The sequence below is a fragment of the Sphaerodactylus townsendi genome, linkage group LG06 (genome assembly GCF_021028975.2).
Source record: "Sphaerodactylus townsendi isolate TG3544 linkage group LG06, MPM_Stown_v2.3, whole genome shotgun sequence".
In the NCBI taxonomy this organism is placed as follows: domain Eukaryota; kingdom Metazoa; phylum Chordata; class Lepidosauria; order Squamata; family Sphaerodactylidae; genus Sphaerodactylus; species Sphaerodactylus townsendi.
This window is the reverse complement of record NC_059430.1, coordinates 17,307,554-17,320,732: the sequence shown is the minus strand read 5'-3', so window position 1 is coordinate 17,320,732 and position 13,179 is coordinate 17,307,554. Positions and strand designations below refer to the sequence as shown.

At 44.5% G+C, this 13,179-nt stretch overlaps 1 protein-coding gene across 3 annotated transcripts; it reads left to right on the top strand.

Annotated features, from left to right (window-relative positions):
- Window position 1: 1 nt before the first annotated feature.
- Window positions 2-11,408, top strand: ATP5F1C (ATP synthase F1 subunit gamma). 3 transcript variants are annotated; one of them, XM_048499553.1, is made up of 10 exons: window positions 2-208; window positions 1,395-1,429; window positions 1,695-1,826; window positions 2,024-2,228; window positions 5,359-5,502; window positions 6,107-6,171; window positions 7,208-7,363; window positions 8,839-8,935; window positions 9,662-9,706; window positions 11,257-11,408. In XM_048499553.1, exons 1-9 carry the CDS (start codon window positions 153-155, stop codon window positions 9,666-9,668), a joined length of 897 nt encoding a protein of 298 aa, XP_048355510.1. In that variant the 5' UTR covers window positions 2-152; the 3' UTR covers window positions 9,669-9,706; window positions 11,257-11,408. The 3 variants fall into 3 exon arrangements, with proteins under 3 accessions (XP_048355510.1, XP_048355511.1, XP_048355514.1); XM_048499554.1 differs by lacking the exon at window positions 9,662-9,706; XM_048499557.1 differs by lacking the exons at window positions 9,662-9,706; window positions 11,257-11,408 and having other exon boundaries at window positions 8,839-8,939.
- The last annotated feature ends 1,771 nt before the right edge of the window (window positions 11,409-13,179 follow it).

Below are 13,179 nucleotides of genomic sequence, written 5' to 3'. Positions count from 1 at the left end.
CGGGCCTCAAGTGGCTTTCGACTGGAGCGAGACTGCGGCGCATGCGCGGTGCGGCGGGTCTGACCTTCAGTGGCCGGGAAGGAGGCTGAAGAGGCCACGGGAGGGAAGGAAGGAGGAAAGGCGGGAGGGATCGAAGCCGCCCCCGGCCGAAGATGCTGTCCCGAGGAGCAGTCGTGGCCGGAGGGGCCCTGGTCTTGCAACCTCAATGGTATGAAGGCGGAATCTCCTTCCTTTCCCCCAGTTGCCCTCTGTGGCCGGTTAGGGGAGGCCTGCACTCTGCACATGTTCAGAGGTGCCCATTCTGTGCCTCATTGCACCAATGCTACAGCAGCCTGTGAGGTTATTTGCAGTGGTGCTTGCCTGGTTCTGAACTAGGTAGTCATTTGTCAAGTGCACCATTGTCTTCTGTGACAGCTCCTCTGGAGCTTGGGCGGAGGAAGGATGGGTGGCGCTATGGCTGAGTGGCAGAGCATCTGCATGACTTGCAGAAGGTTCTGGGTTTGATCTCCAGCTGAGAATCAGGTAGGAGGTGTTGTAAAAGTCCTTCACCTGAAATGCTGTAGCTCAGTGAGGGAGCATCCATTTGGGCTTCCAAAAGCCCTGGCATCTCCAATTAAAGGATCTGGCAGTAGGTGTTGTGGAACTCCTGTGCCTAAAATCCACAGTATTGACGGTGATAGACAGGCAGCTTCGTCTGTGTATTTTAAGAAGGGGCCAGGGCTCCGTAGTAGAGCATTTGCTTCGCTTGAGGAAGGCCTCAGGCCCAATCCCCGGCCTCCTCAGTTAAAAGGACCAGGCAGCAGGTGATGTGAAAGACCTCTACTCGGGACCCTGGATAGCTGCTGCCAGTCTTGAGTAATTTCAGCCCTGGAGAGGGGTGCAGAGTTGTCTGGCATTTGTGTTGATGCCTTATTTCAGACTTCACAATGTTGTTATAACTGTTTTCCAGTTCATGCTGTAATCTGTTGTTTTGCAATCAACATAGCGCAGGAATGTAATGTTTTCTCTGATCAATATAAAACCACAGAATGGTACACTGTAGGGAATGTGGGTCCAATGGAAATTCATTTAGGGAGGTAAATTTGAACTGTAAAGCAGATAAGCGCACCACAATTGTGGGAATCCTTGCTGCCAAAGCAACCACACTGTCTGGTGTGTGCTGGGGCACTTCTGCGAAACTGAGTGTGTGACAACACATCTTCATTTAGGGCGTTGGCATGCACTTGCATGTGAAATTTGTAGAGGGGCATAGCATCTTGCGTACATAACCTAACAAACTGAAATATTTATAGCCTACCTTTTCTTATGTTCAGCTGTCTGATATTTGTACTGTAGCGAAGAGGCAAAAATCTTTAACAGCTAAAGTATGCAATAACGTGTTTAATTTTTTTCAGGGTCCAAGTTAGGAATATGGCAACTTTGAAAGACAGTAAGTATTTCCCCTTTTTACATGGGGGATAGTGGCTGGCGTTGGTGGTCAGCTGTTGTGGGTAGTTTGTCTCAACTTCTCTTCCCCTGCAACTAACTGGGAGAACTCAGGCGCCATGAAGTAGACTCGACCCACTGTGCTCTCATAAAGCCTAAAGCTGACTGATCCTGCACTTATTTGAGTAATTCAACATTATGTCTCAGAAGAACTGCCTTTGAAAGTTCTCTTTAGCCTTTCCTTACTTGGTGCTTTCTAATCTTTACAGTTACCAGGCGCTTAAAGTCTATCAAGAACATCCAGAAAATAACCAAGTCCATGAAGATGGTTGCTGCTGCAAAGTATTCCAGGGCGGAACGGGACTTAAAGCCTGCAAGAGTTTATGGAACAGGGGCTCTGGGTAAGGCAAGCCTCCTCTTTGATGGCGGCGCTTCGAAGGCTGCCCTCTTTGGAGCAATTTTAAAATGCTGTGCTTGTGGGACAATGAAGTAAGCAGCAATGAAAACAAGTCCCATCTCCATGTTTGCCAGAGACCGCTGTTTTTTGCTAGTTTTTAGGCATCATTGTGCTCTGAAGGTTTTCCCCTCTTTTTTCCAGCTCTCTATGAGAAGGCCGAAATCAAGGCACCAGAAGACAAGAAGAAGCACCTCCTGATTGGCGTGTCCTCTGACCGTGGGCTCTGTGGTGCCATCCACACTTCGGTGGCTAAAAACATCAAGAGTCAAATTTCTGCTCTGACGAATGTGGGCAAGGAGGTCAAGGTGATCGGAGTGGGCGACAAGCTCAGAGGCCTTCTTCAAAGGTAACTCCATAATAAGAGCCTTGCGCTGAATCCAAAGCCTTTTATCATGTTTGAATCTCCTGAATTGTTTGTGAGTCAGTCTTCTGCTAATTGATTACACCTGAGCTATGCCACCACAGTAGCCCTTTACATTGAACGCTAGTGCGTGTAACTGTGAGTACTACAAGATATTCTTCGACCTCTCTTATTTACTCAGCTTGGTCATACGCTTCGTTCAAGCCATGGGCTGTGCTTATACAAGACTGAAGAATCTTTAGCAGCATAAGAAAGAGACCTGTTTGGTCAGGTTACTCTGGACATTGATCACAATACTACCTCACAGGGTTGTTGTTTTTGGAAGATTTTTAAAAATTTGTTATAGCACATTAGGTTTTGGATTATGCTCTACTTATAATGAAATATATGTATGCATTTTGATAATACATGACTTGCATTGTCACCCAGAGAGATTTTCCAAACCTTAAAAAGCCGACTTTTAGAACAGGAATACTGTATCCTGTTGGGGCAAGCAAATAAATCATGCTCACCCCTCTCTGTCGGAATAATACTGGAACAGGGGCACATAGCCAAATATCTTGAATTATTAACTGAACCCCAACAGAGATGGATTATCACAAGGGCCAGATCCAATACTTTCCCATTGGCCATTACAAAGGGTCGTTACTTATCCATCCCTCTCCAGGATCGGGTTTGTCCACACTATAAAAACCAAGTGGAGACTCTTGCTCACATTATTCTTGACTGTCTGAGATATGTGAGCATTAGGAATTTCCTCCCAGGTTGGCCCTAGACAATGAAAGAGACTCTGACAGTTCTGTTGTGGAGCTTCTGTTAAACAATACAGATGTCATGCTCTTGGAAAAAGTAGCAAAATTTCTTTTGCAAGTGACAGAACTTTCTAAGTAGTGTATACTGCTATATACAGTCTTTCTGTCTGCGTTTTGAATGTACTCTTGATTTGTACTTCATAAATGTCTGGTAACGCTCTAGAGCCTATTTGAAATGCCTAATAAAGGTGGTGGTTGTTGAACATGACTTGCAATATATTTATATACAGCTTTGTACCTGTTGCTTCATGTACTTTTCTGGTTTCCTGCTGTATATATTCTTGTTGTTTTTCAACATGATGATAGGAGCCTTGAATGAGATCCAAAACCTTTTATCATGTTTGAATTTACTGAACTATTTGTGAAGAAGAGGGCTGAGGATTGGCTTGATGTTTTCAGGATTGAGGTGTAAGGTGGTCATAGTCGCTGTATGACTGCTAAAGGCCCGTTGTGTTGTGTAGTCCTCAAAATGCATTACATCCCATAGCTCTTGTAGGTAGAGAGCTGAGATACCTTCAGCGTTTCCCTATTTCTGCCCCGTACTCCCTCTGAAGTGCTTGAGGATAGACGCTATATAGAGGCTATTGCATTTATCCTCAAAGCAGTTAGACCCAATGAGAGAGAGTGCCCCCAGATCATCTAGTGAGTTTCATGGCTGCGTGGGGGTTTGCATGTGGGTCTCCCAGGTCCACGTTCAGCATTCTGTGCATTGCAGTGTATTAGACATTGAAGTAATATGCGCAAAAGATGGCAAATACACCATGTATCGTGGAGGTAGTGGGCAAACCCAGCATGCTTGTACCTGGTGCAGTAGTTAAGTCCGGTGGACTCTAATCTGGAGAACCAGGTTCGATTCCCCACTCCACCACATGAGCGGCGGGCTCTGATCTGGCAAACTGGATTTGTTTCCCCACTCCTCCATATGATGCCTGCTGTGTGACCTTGGGCTAGTCACAGTTCTCTCAGAACTCTCTCAGCCCCACGCACCTCAGGTATCCCCCCCATACTGTGAGGGAGAGGAAGGGAAGGAGTTTTAAAGCCACATTGAGACTCCTTACGGCTATTGCTCCCTGTGCATGCAGTGGTCGCTTTGGGGCTGTTGCATCTATGAGGGTGTTTTTTCCTTTATACAAAGTGAAAGGAACGCTGTCATGTACTGCTTGTCTCAGAGAGGAGCAGCCTCTTCTCAGAAGCCATCTGCTTCTTTTGCCTGGCAGGGGAAAGTTACGGGGGAGGGGAGATACTGGGTGGTGGTGGTGGAAGGGGGCGTGCAAAGAGGATCCCTTCTGTGAGAGTCCCCTAAGTCAAATAATGGGTGATTGGCTAAGAGTGACAACAGTTTTGAATGCCCAGTGTTTCATTTCTCTTTCAAATGCTGTGATGTGATATCATCCCATGGGCCAATAATAGCCCAGTGCTTGCACAGGGTACTACTTTTACCAAGAAAAAGGTCAGTGGAATCTTGCCCCTTGGTAGTGAAAAACTCCATCAAATCTCAGCCAACTTACAGAGACCCCTATAGAGTTTTGAAGGCAGGAGTTGTTCAGAGGTAGTTTGCCATTGCCTGCCCCTGGGCTTCTGGGTGGTCTGCTATCCAAATACTAACCAGGGCAAACCTTGTTTATTAGCCAAGATCTGATGAGATCGGGTTCCCTGAGCTGTCCAGGTCACGGCTTCTGTCTCCTGCCCAGTTCTATGTTGCTGAAAGCCTTAAATAAACGGAAGTATTATGAAGGTATTGGTAATGTTGTGCAAGGTTGACTTTTTCTGTCTGAGGGGCAAGACTGTGTCCAGAGCTGATGACTTGATCCCCAGCTGCAGCCTCATGATGTCTCATGTGCATTTGCAAAGTCCTAGAATCCTTTTTCTTCCAGCCCTGTTCTGCGTATGTGTTAGAGCCCGTGGGGTGTAGTGGTTAAGAGCAGGTGGACTCTAATCTGGAGAACTGGGTTCAATTCCCCACTCCACCATATCAGTGGTGGACTCTTAACTCGTGAACTGCGTTCGTTTCCCCGCTGCTCCACGTGAAGCCTGCTGGGACTAGTCACATCTCTCCAAACACTCTCAGCCCCACAAGGTGTCTGTTGTGGGGAGAGGAAGGGTTTTGCAAGCCCCTGTGAGTCTGCTTACAGGAGAGAAAGGTCCAAAATCCAAACTCTTCTTCTGGAATAACCCTGGCCAGGCTCCAGGGCTAGGATGTAGGGAAGCCAAATCCTGATGTTTAAGAGCAAAACACGCCTTCTGCTTCCCCAGGGGGTGCGGTCAGGGACCGCCTTTGCACACAAGCTCTCTTTTCGTTCCAGGACACACGGCAGTAACTTCCTGTTGAACTTCAAAGAAGTTGGGAGAAAGCCCCCCACTTTTGGAGACGCTTCCGTCATCACCTTGGAGCTGCTGAACTCGGGATACGAATTTGACGAGGGATCAGTCATCTTCAATCGGTTCAGGCAAGGGAAACAAGAAAGCTGTTTTAAAACGTGGCGTTCGCTGGGGACGGGTTTGGCGTAGCCCAGGTTGGCAGGCAAGGAGCTCAAGTAGAACTTAATGATGGCCCAGGCTTGGTGCTCTTTGACCCAGACAGGACGCTGCCTAGCAGAAGGCGGGACTTCAGATTAGAAGGCGGATGTTTTTAGCTCCAGGTCTTCCACCATATCCCCATCTTCTCCAAAAAAGTCCACAAAAATGTTCATCGGCCGCCTTTCTTCCGCATGAAGGTCAAGGCCACTTGCAGTGTTAATCAAACGTATAAAATAGGGTATGCAAAAAAGGTTAAACCAAGCATTAAAATCACAATTTAATCATATGCAGTTTGCAATAAAATCATCGTTAGGGGCCTGCTAAAGGTTGGAAGCGAGGGGGCAAGGCGCACGTCCCCGGGGATGATGTTTCATAATTGTGGGGCTACCACTGAAAAGACCCTCTCGTGCACCTGGCAGGTGAGCCACTTTGTTTAATGGGGAAGTTATTTCCCAGCAGTTATTTCAAACCATGTAGTAGACAGATTCTTCAGAGACAGGACAGCATTTAAGAATAGCATTCATTTCCCTGCAGGTCAGTCATCTCATACAAGACAGACGAGAAACCAATCTATTCTCTCGAGACGGTTTCAGGTGCTGGTAAGTCAACAGCTTTTGGGAGTAAATACTTTTCAAGGGTGCAACTGTGTTCCATTTCTTGTGATAAGAGGTTGTTTGGGGGTTGACTTCAGAAGTCTAAACCTGGCCTGTGTTCTGTGGGTGGAAAGCAGACTGTTTGGGACTGAAAATATAAACAAGACATCTTTTGCCTCTTTTTGTGATTTTAAAAGAGTACAGTTGGTGCTAAATATGTGGAAAGGCTTCCAAAACCTTCGCCAAAAGCTGGAGTTGTAGCTGTATAACTTAGTGACATGCCTCTATAAGGAGCATAGAGAATGGGAGTTCCCAGAGGGTCTCTGCTGACAAAAAAAAGGAGTGACAAGCAACAGAAAAGTTAGAGAGCATTGAGGAAAAGACAACAGAGCGTTTATTTTCCATCGATTTTTGTGACTTCACCTTCAACATTTCTTTAGTTAATTATTTATAGACTATCTTTCTTGCTGGCACTCAAGGTACATCACACAGAGTGAGTCAGTAGGATCAGTAGAAGAAGAAGAGGAACTGTGACTAGCCCAAGATCACCCAGCTGGCATGCGTTGTAGTGCACAAGCTAATCTGGTTCTCCAGATTAGAGTGCACCTGCTCTTAACCACTACACCACTCTGGCTCTCAGTACACTGAGACACTCAATAAACAATGAAATAGAGGCCCCTTCCGTACACGCAAAATAATGCGTTTTCAAACCACTTTCACAACTGTTTGCATGTGGATTTTGCTATTCCACACAGTTTCAAAGAGCACTGAAAGCAGTTTGAAAGTACATTATTCTGCATGTGTGGAATGAGCCAGAGTTAGAATTGTAGACCACAAGAGTTGCTTATTGCTGGAATGTGAAAGATCTCCTTAGAATGTCATGTGGGTTGCAAATGCAGAATGATTTTGGAACTCACTCATAGCCCAGTGAAACTAATGAAATAGTTTGAACTTCTGCTTTTCTACATCTGATTTTGCTGGCTTGTCCCCCACACCCAAGCTGAGATAACTTTCTTCTCTGTTTCTGTACTTCTGTTTGCAGAAAGCATTAGCATCTACGATGACATCGACGCAGACGTCCTGCGAAACTATCAGGAATATACGCTGGCCAACATCATCTTCTACTCCTTGAAGGAGGCCACCACCAGTGAACAGAGTGCCAGGATGACGGCCATGGACAACGCCAGCAAAAACGCCTGTAAGGAACCTGAGCCCGGGTCGTTGGGGCACTGTGGCTGCTTTGATGCAACTGATGTACAAATCTGAATGGAGAATAAGAAAAATTCCGCTTCTGTATTGGCTAGAAGAGGCGCCTGGTGTCTAGCTTTACAAGAGGCATGGTTCCATCTAAGGAACAGGGAAAAGAACAGGTTGTTCTTTTCCCTGCTATTTACCACTGCACGGTTCTTTATATTGGTTCATCTAAGGAACACCAATTGTGTTTTTATCCCTCCCTCCCTCCCTCCCAGAAACTGTGGGCCCCCAAGTGAGTGAGTGATTTTTTGATTAGATTTATATACCGCCCTCCCCCGAAGGGCTCAGGAAGTAGAGTTCCCCCTTCCTCTTCACTTTATTTTTATTAGGCCCTTTCCGCACCCGCAAAATAATGCGTTTTAAACCACTTTCACAACTGTTTGCAAATGGATTTTGCCATTCCGCACAGCTTCAAAGAGCACTGAAAGCAGTTTGAAAGTGCATTATTCTGCATGTGCGGAATGAGCCTTAGATTTCTACCCTGCCCCAGCCAAAAGCCAGGCTCAGGACCCCTTACAGCCCATTAATACAACATTCCCAGTTCAATATATAGTTAGAATAATACAATAAAACAATTAAAAGGGCACAGACTAATCAATAAACAATTGCAGATATGCATATGTTAAAAGTTAACACTCCATCGTTCTCCGTTGTATTTCCCAAGCAGCGATATCTGATAATTCCAGTGACATCAAATGTAGCTCATCTATCCCCTAAGCTCAGGCTGGGTCTGTTCAGTGCACCCCTCTAACCACTGCTCCACACTGTCTCTTCCACTGGGGAGCTCTAATAGGCTTGAGTTTACCCAAAAGTAGCTCTTCTGATTTGATCAGGCTAAATTCCAAACTCAGGTCTGCAATCTGATGTACGCTGATACGGGAGGGAAAGCCTGTTGCTTCCCACCGGTCTTCGTTATGAGTAAACATGTCTAAAATTGGACTATGAGTGTTGAAGAGTTTGCTTTTCTTCAATCAGCTCTTCTCAGTAGCCTCAGCTGAAGAATATTTTAATTCCAGATCTGTGAAATCTTGAGATGTTTGTCTTAAGTTAGTTGTTGCCCACTTATGGGGGAAATTCCTCATCATTCCAGAGTGAATGTAAAATGCATTTTGCAAAAAAATCAAGATGCAGAATTTATCATCTATTAGTTCTGTGGTTTGGTTTTTAGGATAGGGTTGGGAATATCCAGAGTTTCATCCTGGTTGAATGTGCTACGTTTATATGTTTTACAGCATATTGTTTACTGTGTGTATAATGCATTTTTAAATCATATAAGCCATTATCGTATAAGCCGCTCTGAACCTGCTATGGCGAAGAGAGCAAAGTGAAAAACAGACTGATAAATAAATGGGCCAATGCCATTGGTTGAGAAGCTGTCAATATTCTTGGCTGCCTGAACTTGTCCTCCTCTTTTCGTAGCTGAGATGATTGACAAGCTGACTCTGACGTTCAATCGCACCCGGCAAGCTGTCATCACCAAAGAGCTGATCGAGATCATCTCTGGAGCCGCCGCTCTGTAAGTATCTATGGCCATTCAATCTTCTGACGGTTATGTCCCGATCTCCTAATGTCCACTCCATTGTCTTGGGTAAGGAGCAAAAGAAATGCTGTGAATTCAGTTGGATGCTGTGAATTCAGTTTTGCTTCCAAAATACTGCTGATCAATGCATGACACTACCTTGAGCCCTTCGGGGATAGGCGGCCTATAAGTTTAATAAATAAATAAATGATTGGGGGAGGCTCATTAATTCCACACTGCCTGCAGAAGCTAGAAGAGTGGCTTTCCCTTACATCCTGCGCTTGAATTGGATCTATAGATCTGTTCTCCTCCTCTGAAAGTTCAGGGTCTAGTAGGCTATGATTAGCTAAGCTATTGCAACGCTCCTAGCAGGGCTAGATTTGTTGGTGGGGTGGGGGGATAATCGAGTGTGGAGAATCTGAGTGGCTGAAAGCAATCCGTCTGTGGGTCAGCTTGTGCGCTGAACTCCCTGCAACAGCCTTTTGATTTCTGCTTGATTCGGAAGCAGCACTGTGGAATGAAAACGGGGAAACAAAATTGAATGTGCTTTGCTCTTAATCCATTCTTCCCAATGAGCTTTTTGCACACCATCTTGTGTTGTTTTGGCTCCGCCTTGCATGTTGGATGAAAATCACAGTGATGAGTTGGCCTCAATTTGCATGACTTAATGCTTCATTGCTTGTTCTGTGTCTTTTTTTTTTAATTTAACACCCCCCCAACTAGGCACTAGGGGCAAATCGGGAAGCGAATCCCAGCCAGAGTCCACAGGTAAAGTGATGCTGTAACCTAGACTTAGAAAAAGCTAAACAAGGTAATGAGAGAAAAGAAGAATCTGAAATGGAATGAGGAAGGGGACCGATGTGTCTCACCTGCTAGATGGGCTTGCTTGGGAACGACTGGAATTGCATGAGTGTTCTGCACTGTATTGCATCTGTCCTGGCCCTGTGAATCAGTGTAGCTGGAATTGAACGCTCATGTTTGTTGTAGAACCATATCTGAGTCACAGTACCGCTTTGTCAAACAGACATGTTGATTTTCTGTAATACAGTTAGCTTCAAGTCCAGTAGTACTTTAGAAATCAAAAATATTTTTTGGGATATAAGCTTTTATTTTATTTTAATGTTTATACGCCGTCCATTCCTGACCAAAGCCAGGCTCAGGGTGGCTTACAAGACTTTAAACATCAAGAGTCACAGCTCCTTATGTCAGAATACAAAGGGTACTTTGACTTTCAAGAGGTTATACCCTGAAAAACTGGATGCTACTGAACTTGAATCTAGTTGTTCTACTGCAGATCAAAATGGCTGCCCTCTGAAACTACCTTATCATATAGTAGCTTCAAGCTGCATTACCCACTCATGTGGTGACATCTGTCAAATTCTTAGAATCAGTGGGTTGAGAAGGATTCCAAAAGCCCTTCCCTGGTTTCCCCGCAGTTTGTGAAATCTCAGCCAGTGTTTTCCAGACCAAGAGTGTACCTTTTTGTGCCGCCAAGTTGCCCCTGACTTACAGTTTCCCTTTTAGGGTTTTCAAGAGAAGACACGTTTAGAGGTGATTTGCCCTTGCCTGCCTCTGCGTAGCAATCCTGGATTTCCTTGGGGGGGGGGAGGGGGGTCTCCCATCCAAATACTTAGTCTTAGTAATTTTTGAGTCCTGCGCAAAAATTCAGGATGCAGCTCCCAAACCTCAGGCCCCCCCCCCCCCCGAGCAGACTGCAGGTCAGTGGGAGCTTTCTTGCCCCCTACTTGGAGTGGATTTCGGGCTATAGTTAGCTGTCCCAGTTACCCATGGACTGTTTGCCCTGCAGCAGGGAAAGGCCCTCCCACAATCCTCCAGGATGCTTAAGTCTGATTTAGAAAAACATTCTTGTCAGATTCCTAACTATGGCAGTGAACTGCACTCTGAATTTGGACAATATGGCCATCTTACTCATCCTTCCCTGTGCAACATACCTCCTAAATGGAAGGCCTTATTTTTAGTCCAAGGATATTCCCCCCATCCCCTATCTTTGCAACTAGAAATCCTTTAACTGGAGATGCTGGATATTGAGCTTGGAGTTTCAGCATTTGAAGCATACGGGCAAGTTTTCAGAATGTAACATGGCCAAGTTGGGCAGTGCAATGGGACTGATTTTTTTGGCCTTTCCCTGCAGTGCTCTGACACACATTATGGTGATTTTGGGAGATGTATTTTTACCATCCTAACCTGTGGGATGTTGCAGGGTCCCTCCTGTTGAATTACTAGGGGCCAGCAGTCAGTAGTAAGCAAAGCATCAAATTCATTTGGGGCTTAGTTCTAACTGAATACTATGTTTGTAGGTAAAGAAGAGGAACAGTTCCAGCAACTGGTATATCCTGCTTCCTTTCCAAAAAGACAAAATTGTTGGATCGTCATTGGATCGTGAAGAAAGATTCTCAGGCAAAGCTCCCGAGTGTTTGTAAATCATATTACAATAAAGTCCTACGTGGAAGATCCTGATGTTTTTCTTGTTGGGGTGGGTGGGGAGAGAACTGGGCTAGAATACAAGCCAGCATCAGCATCTGCCAGTATTTCTTATATATAGTAAAAGGGATGCTGAAAGATTCTCTATCTTACGGAGACATTCACAGTCCATCCGGGAGTTCAAAGCCCATTTATTTCAATCAGTGAGATCTGTTCAAAAGCCTGGTGTAGGACAACTTCCCCCTCTCCTGCCCTAAGAAGCTGCTCTCAGGAGTTTTCCCTCCAAAATTAAATCACTGAGGGGTCACTGACCAGTTACCAACTGATTTTTATACTGATGAGGTAGTGCTAGGGTGGTGGTTTTACTTTATTCCTTTCACTTTGTGTCCTCCCATCTTTATGATTTCTAATAGATCGTAAATGTGTTCTTTAACTGCTCAAATGGGCACTTCTCAGGCAGGTAGAGGCATACGTTTGGAGGGAATACAAAAATAACCCCCTCTGTCAGAAAATAAAAAAGAGGCACCAGAGTCTCTTTAAAGTAAAAAAAGATGGAACAAGAAGAATTTCTTTACAGGGAAAGTAATTTTGCCAAGGGAACAACAACTTATAAACAAAAGGCTAGTGTAGAGTGATTATTTATTCAAGTGGTTACAGTATCTTCATTAGTGTTACAAGATTGGCTTAGGTCACTAGTTTACTGTCTTCACGTTACATTAAATTTATTTTAAATAAACATACACCCCCCAGTTTTGGTGACACCATATTCAGTAGTTCTTACTGTTGGTTTGAAACGACCTTTCTTTTACCCTCAGATATTTTAAAACCAGTTCCTTAAAACACCAGCTTCTAGACAAGCCTCTCCACTGAATAGGTCTAGCCCACACATTGCTTCAAAGAGCAGGAATTCCAACTATCCCTCTGGAATCCATTTCCTCTCCTAATCTCGATATTCCAAATCCCACTCTCTCAAAAGTCTCCCGGCTTAATATCTGAGTGGGGTTTTCCTCAGAGACAAAAACAACCAAGTAACCAATGTACTTATTTTGAACACTTTTTGTTTTCATCAGGGACATGGTACAGATTCTCCTTTTAATCTGACCCTGATTTTTCTCATATCTGTATATGAATTGTTAGTCAATCAATTCAAATACCAAGGATATCCTACTCAAACTGTACCTTTGGCTGCTAAGCAAGTCAATAGTTTAAATAGGAAGAATTTGTTTGACAGATAACCAGTTAGTACTGCTCCAAGATGTATTGAATGGTCAATGGACTACACCGCTTGTGCCAATAGGATTAAATCCATTATTAATAGGCATTGGCATATAGTGTCATTTATTTCAGGATGTTCCCTTCCCCCAAGAGTAGACTTTAGAATTTGAAGGACAGATATGAGACTAAAAGAAAAAACATTCCCACTTGTATGTGGTCATTATCCATGTGGTGAATGCAGAGCGTGTAGCAACACGTATCACTTGGCTATACGCACTAAGGAATGGCAACGCTCATATATTCATTTCAAGTGGCAACTTAGATCTTACACCAATTGCAAGACAACAAATTGTGTATACTTGGTCTCTTCTACTGTCAATATTTATACATGGGATGTACCCAACGCTCAGCAAAAGCACGAATCCTTGAACACTGTTCTAATATTAGACTGGGATGTCTGAATGAACTTCTCGTTTGTCATTCTCAAACTGAGTAGCTTAATCAGCTTAGCCCAATCAGCGCACACCAATTCACAAGCTCACTCTCATTGGATCTCCCTCAAAATCTCACACAAAATTGTGCCT